Source organism: Stegostoma tigrinum, chromosome 2 (genome assembly GCF_030684315.1).
Source record: "Stegostoma tigrinum isolate sSteTig4 chromosome 2, sSteTig4.hap1, whole genome shotgun sequence".
NCBI lineage: Eukaryota > Metazoa > Chordata > Chondrichthyes > Orectolobiformes > Stegostomatidae > Stegostoma > Stegostoma tigrinum.
In genome coordinates, this window is record NC_081355.1 from 58,586,519 (window position 1) to 58,592,796 (window position 6,278).

The 6,278-nt window shown below is 77.7% G+C and overlaps 1 protein-coding gene across 2 annotated transcripts in view; it reads right to left on the bottom strand.

Moving 5' to 3' along the window:
* The window catches only part of jazf1b (JAZF zinc finger 1b), a 230,130-nt gene extending 223,852 nt beyond the window's left edge, over positions 1-6,278 (bottom strand). For both annotated transcript variants that reach the window (XM_059654241.1, XM_048555012.2), the window contains exon 1: positions 6,141-6,278. In XM_059654241.1, coding sequence (XP_059510224.1) covers positions 6,141-6,202 — 62 coding nt within the window. In that variant the 5' untranslated portion in view covers positions 6,203-6,278. The remainder of the gene's footprint in view (positions 1-6,140) is intronic.

Here is a 6,278-nt window from a genome sequence, read left to right on the forward strand (position 1 = left end):
TGCCCCAGCTACCCGCACCCTCCCCGCCTACCCGCACCCTCCTCTGCCCCGCCTACCCGCACCCTCCCCGCCTACCCGCACCCTCCTCTGCCCCAGCTACCCGCACCCTCCCCGCCTACCCGCACCCGCCCCGCCTACCCGCACCCTCCTCTGCCCCAGCTACCCGCACCCTCCTCTGCCCCAGCTACCCGCACCCTCCCCCGCTACTCGCACCCGCCCCGCCTACCCGCACCCTCCTCTGCCCCAGCTACCCGCGCCCTCCCCCCCCACCCGCACCCACGCCCTCCCCCCCCACCCGCGCCCTCCCCCCCCACCCGCGCCCTCCCCGCCTACCCGCACCCTCCCCCTCCCCCCCCCGCACCCGCACCCTCCCCCTCCCCCCCGCCTTCCCTCCCCCTCTCCCCCCCCCCGCCTTCCCTCCCCCTCTCCCCCCCCCCGCCTTCCCTCCCCCTCTCCCCCCCCCCCGCCTTCCCTCCCCCTCTCCCCCCCCCCCCGCCTTCCCTCCCCCTCTCCCCCCCCCCCGCCTTCCCTCCCCCTCTCCCCCCCCCCCCCGCCTTCCCTCCCCCTCTCCCCCCCCCCCCGCCTTCCCTCCCCCTCTCCCCCCCCCCCGCCTTCCCTCCCCCTCTGCCCCCCCGCCTTCCCTCCCCCTCTCCCCGCCTTCCCTCCCCCCTCCCCGCCCCCGCCTTCCCTCCCCCTCTCCCCGCCTTCCCTCCCCCTCTCCCCGCCTTCCCTCCCCCTCTCCCCCCCCCGCCTTCCCTCCCCCTCTCCCCGCCTTCCCTCCCCCTCTCCCCCCCCCGCCTTCCCTCCCCCTCTCCCCGCCTTCCCTCCCCCTCCGCCTTCCCTCCCCCCCACCGCCTTCCCTCCCCCTCTCCGCCTTCCCTCCCCCCCCCGCCTTCCCCCCCCCGCCTTCCCTCCCCCTCTCCCCCCCCGCCTTCCCTCTCCCCCCCCGCCTTCCCTCCCCCTCTCCCCCCCCGCCTTCCCTCCCCCTCTCCCCCCCCGCCTTCCCTCTCCCCCCCCGCCTTCCCTCCCCCTCTCCCCCCCCGCCTTCCCTCTCCCCCCCCGCCTTCCCTCCCCCTCTCCCCCCCCGCCTTCCCTCTCCCCCCCCGCCTTCCCTCTCCCCCCCCCGCCTTCCCTCTCCCCCCCCCCGCCTTCCCTCTCCCCCCCCCGCCTTCCCTCCCCCCCCACCGCCTTCCCTCTCCCCCCCCGCCTTCCCTCTCCCCCCCCGCCTTCCCTCTCCCCCCCCCGCCTTCCCTCCCCCCCCACCGCCTTCCCTCCCCCTCTCCCCCCCCGCCTTCCCTCCCCCTCTCCCCGCCTTCCCTCCCCCTCTCTCCCCCCCCCGCCTTCCCTCCCCGCCTTCCCTCCCCCTCTCTCCCCCCCCCGCCTTCCCTCCCCGCCTTCCCTCCCCCTCTCCCCCCCGCCTTCCCTCCCCGCCTTCCCTCCCCCTCTCCCCCCCGCCTTCCCTCTCCCCCCCCCGCCTTCCCTCTCCCCCCCCCGCCTTCCCTCTCCCCCCCCCGCCTTCCCTCTCCCCCCCCCCCGCCTTCCCTCTCCCCCCCCCGCCTTCCCTCCCCCCCCACCGCCTTCCCTCTCCCCCCCCGCCTTCCCTCTCCCCCCCCACCGCCTTCCCTCCCCCCCCACCGCCTTCCCTCCCCCTCTCCCCCCCCGCCTTCCCTCCCCCTCTCCCCGCCTTCCCTCCCCCTCTCTCCCCCCCCCGCCTTCCCTCCCCGCCTTCCCTCCCCCTCTCTCCCCCCCCCCGCCTTCCCTCCCCCTCTCTCCCCCTCCCCCCCCGCCTTCCCTCCCCCTCTCCCCCCCCCCGCCTTCCCTCCCCCGCCTTCCCTCCCCCCCCCGCCTTCCCTCCCCCCCCCGCCTTCCCTCCCCCCCCGCCTTCCCTCCCCCTCCCCCTCTCCCCCCCCGCCTTCCCTCCCCCGCCTTCCCTCCCCCTCTCTCCCCCCCCGCCTTCCCTCCCCCTCTCTCCCCCCCCACCCCCTCTCTCCCCCCCCCGCCTTCCCCCCCCCTCTCTCCCCCCCCTCCCCCCCCCTCTCTCCCCCCCCTCCCCCCCCCTCTCTCCCCCCCCTCCCCCCCCCTCTCCCCCCCCGCCTTCCCCCCCCCTCTCTCCCCCCCCTCCCCCCCCTCTCTCCCCCCCCCTCCCCCCCCCTCTCTCCCCCCCCCCGCCTTCCCCCCCCTCTCCCCCCCCGCCTTCCCCCCCCTCTCCCCCCCCCGCCTTCCCTCCCCCGCCTTCCCTCCCCCTCTCTCCCCCCCCCGCCTTCCCTCCCCCTCTCCCCCCCCGCCTTCCCTCCCCCTCTCCCCCCCCGCCTTCCCTCCCCCTCTCCCCCCCCCCCGCCTTCCCTCCCCCGCCTTCCCTCCCCACCCCGCCTTCCCTCCCCCCCCGCCTTCCCTCCCCCTCTCCCCCCACCGCCTTCCCTCCCCCTCTCCCCGCCTTCCCTCCCACTCTCTCCCCCCCCCGCCTTCCCTCCCCCTCTCTCCCCCTCCCCCCCCCGCCTTCCCTCCCCCTCTCCCCCCCGCCTTCCCTCCCCCTCTCTCCCCCCCCCGCCTTCCCTCCCCCTCTCCCCCCCGCCTTCCCTCCCCCTCTCTCCCCCCCCCGCCTTCCCTCCCCCTCTCTCCCCCCCCCGCCTTCCCTCCCCCTCTCTCCCCCTCCCCCCCCCCGCCTTCCCTCCCCCTCTCCCCCCCGCCTTCCCTCCCCCTCTCCCCCCCCCCCCCGCCTTCCCTCCCCGCCTTCCCTCCCCCTCTCCCCCCCCCCGCCTTCCCTCCCCCTCTCCCCTCCCCGCCTTCCCTCCCCGCCTTCCCTCCCCGCCTTCCCTCCCCCTCTCTCCCCCCCCGCCTTCCCTCCCCCCCCCGCCTTCCCTCCCCCTCTCTCCCCCCCCGCCTTCCCTCCCCCTCTCCCCTCCCCGCCTTCCCTCCCCGCCTTCCCTCCCCGCCTTCCCTCCCCCTCTCTCCCCCCCCGCCTTCCCTCCCCCCCCCGCCTTCCCTCCCCCTCTCTCCCCCCCCGCCTTCCCTCCCCCTCTCCCCCCCCCGCCTTCGCTCCCCCTCTCCCCCCCCGCCTTCCCTCCCCCTCTCCCCCCCGCCTTCCCTCTCCCCCCCCCGCCTTCCCTCTCCCCCCCCCGCCTTCCCTCCCCCTCTCTCCCCCCCCGCCTTCCCTCCCCCCCCCGCCTTCCCTCGCCCCCCCCCGCCTTCCCTCCCCCTCTCTCCCCCCCCGCCTTCCCTCCCCCCCCCCGCCTTCCCTCCCCCCCCCCCGCCTTCCCTCCCCCTCTCTCCCCCCCCCGCCTTCCCTCCCCCTCTCTCCCCCCCCCGCCTTCCCTCCCCCTCTCTCCCCCCCCCGCCTTCCCTCCCCCTCTCCCCCCCCCGCCTTCGCTCCCCCCTCCCCCCCCGCCTTCCCTCCCCCTCTCCCCCCCGCCTTCCCTCTCCCCCCTCCCCCCCGCCTTCCCTCCCCCTCTCCCCCCCGCCTTCCCTCTCCCCCCTCCCCCCCGCCTTCCCTCCCCCTCTCTCCCCCCCCCGCCTTCCCTCCCCCTCTCTCCCCCCCCCGCCTTCCCTCCCCCTCTCTCCCCCCCCCGCCTTCCCTCCCCCTCTCTCCCCCCCCCGCCTTCCCTCCCCCTCTCTCCCCCCCCCCGCCTTCCCTCCCCTCTCTCCCCCCCCCGCCTTCCCTCCCCCTCTCTCCCCCCCCCGCCTTCCCTCCCCTCTCTCCCCCCCCCGCCTTCCCTCCCCCTCTCTCCCCCCCCGCCTTCCCTCCCCCTCTCTCCCCCTCCCCCCCCCGCCTTCCCTCCCCCTCTCTCCCCCCCCGCCTTCCCTCCCCCTCTCTCCCCCCCGCCGCCTTCCCTCCCCCTCTCTCCCCCCCCCGCCTTCCCTCCCCCTCTCTCCCCCTCCCCCCCCCGCCTTCCCTCCCCCTCTCCCCCCCCCGCCTTCCCTCCCCCTCTCTCCCCCCCCCGCCTTCCCTCCCCCCCCGCCTTCCCTCCCCCTCTCTCCCCCCCCGCCTTCCCTCCCCCTCTCTCCCCCCCCGCCTTCCCTCCCCCGCCTTCCCCCCCCCCTCCCCCCCCCCGCCTTCCCTCCCCCGCCTTCCCCCCCCCCCTCCCCCCCCCCGCCTTCCCTCCCCCGCCTTCCCCCCCCCTCTCCCCCCCCCGCCTTCCCTCCCCCGCCTTCCCCCCCCCTCTCCCCCCCCGCCTTCCCCCCCCTGCCTTCCCCCCCTCTCTCCCCCCCCCGCCTTCCCTCCCCCTCTCTCCCCCCCCCGCCTTCCCTCCCCCTCTCTCCCCCCCCGCCTTCCCTCCCCCTCTCCCCCCCCCGCCTTCCCTCCCCGCCTTCCCTCCCCCTCTCTCCCCCCCCGCCTTCCCTCCCCCCCCCGCCTTCCCCCCCCTGCCTTCCCCCCCCTCTCTCCCCCCCCCGCCTTCCCTCCCCCTCTCTCCCCCCCCCGCCTTCCCTCCCCCTCTCTCTCCCCCCCCGCCTTCCCTCCCCCTCTCTCCCCACCCCCCGCCTTCCCTCCCCCTCTCCCCCCCCGCCTTCCCTCCCCGCCTTCCCTCCCCCTCTCTCCCCCCCGCCTTCCCTCCCCCTCTCTCTCCCCCCCCGCCTTCCCTCCCCCTCTCTCTCCCCCCCCGCCTTCCCTCCCCCTCTCTCCCCACCCCCCGCCTTCCCTCCCCCTCTCCCCCCCCGCCTTCCCTCCCCGCCTTCCCTCCCCCTCTCTCCCCCCCGCCTTCCCTCCCCCTCTCTCCCCCCCGCCTTCCCTCCCCCTCTCTCCCCCCCGCCGCCTTCCCTCCCCCTCTCTCCCCCCCCCGCCTTCCCTCCCCCTCTCTCCCCCCCCGCCTTCCCTCCCCCCCCGCCTTCCCTCCCCCTCTCTCCCCCCCCACCCCCTCTCTCCCCCCCCCGCCTTCCCCCCCCCTCTCTCCCCCCCCCCTCTCTCCCCCCCGACCCCCTCTCTCCCCCCCCCGCCTTCCCTCCCCCTCTCCCCCCCCGCCTTCCCTCCCCGCCTTCCCTCCCCCTCTCTCCCCCCCGCCTTCCCTCCCCCTCTCTCCCCCCCCCCGCCTTCCCTCCCCCTCTCTCCCCCCCCCCGCCTTCCCTCCCCCTCTCTCCCCCCCCCCGCCTTCCCTCCCCCTCTCTCCCCCCCCCCGCCTTCCCTCCCCCTCTCTCCCCCCCCCCGCCTTCCCTCCCCCTCTCTCCCCCCCCCCGCCTTCCCTCCCCCTCTCTCCCCCCCCCCGCCTTCCCTCCCCCTCTCTCCCCCCCCCGCCTTCCCTTCCCCTCTCTTCCCCCCCCCGCCTTCCCTCCCCCTCTCCCCCCCCGCACCCGCTACATCCCCGCCTACCCGCACCCTCCCCCTTTCTCCCCCCCCCATCAGAACCCTCCCTCCCAGTCAGAACCCTCCACTACTCACACACCTGCCCCCTAGTACACTCCCTCCTCCCCCAATCCCTACTATACACAGCTCCACTTCACTCCTTCCCCCTACTTCACACCCACACCACTTCACACCCTTCGCCCCCTCCCCACTGCACATCCTTCGCCCCCTCCCCACTGCACATCCTTCCTCCCTCTCCACCACCCTTCCCGGCCCCCTAACCGCACCCACTCACACCCCTCCCCCACCCTCCCTGTACACAGCCACACCCTACTCACACTGCTACCCCCTTCCCCAAGCCCCGCCCGGATAGCGGCTTCTGGCTATAGGCCCGGATCCTGCAGCCGTTGCCATGACAGCAGTGAAGTGACCTCGCTCGGCCCAGGCTTCAAAGTGACACCACGGGGCCCTCTCCCCTCCCCCCTCCCGGGAGCTGGGACCAAAGGCCGCGGACGAGCGAGCGAATGGCCGGCTGGCTGGCCGGCCGCCCGGAGTCGGGGGAGTGGAGAGAGGAGAATCGTGCTGGGGGTGTGGTCGTGTGCGGATCTGCCTCGGACGCGGCCTGTGGGCGGGAGCCCCCGCGGATCCTGATCGGGCAGCCATGCTCCCCGGTGGGAAGGGGAAAGGTGTGTGTCGGGGGCGGGGGATTGTGGGGAGCAGAACCCCGGTGGCAGTGCCTCCCAAATCTCTCTCCCCCAGGACCGAGGGGCGGGCCGGGGCCGGCTCCACGCGAGCCCCTGCTGCCAGCGGGGCGCTGCCCCCATCCGCCTGGCCGGCCGCCCGCCTGCCCTCTTCCCAGCCCGCCTACCTATGTGGTTGTCTTCGATGTGCTCGATGAGCTCCCCCAGGGTCGGGAACTGCAGCCCGCATCCCCCGAAGCGGCAGGTATTGGAGAAGAAGGAGGCGGCGGCGATCCCTGTCATGGTGCTACATGGGTCCAGGCAGC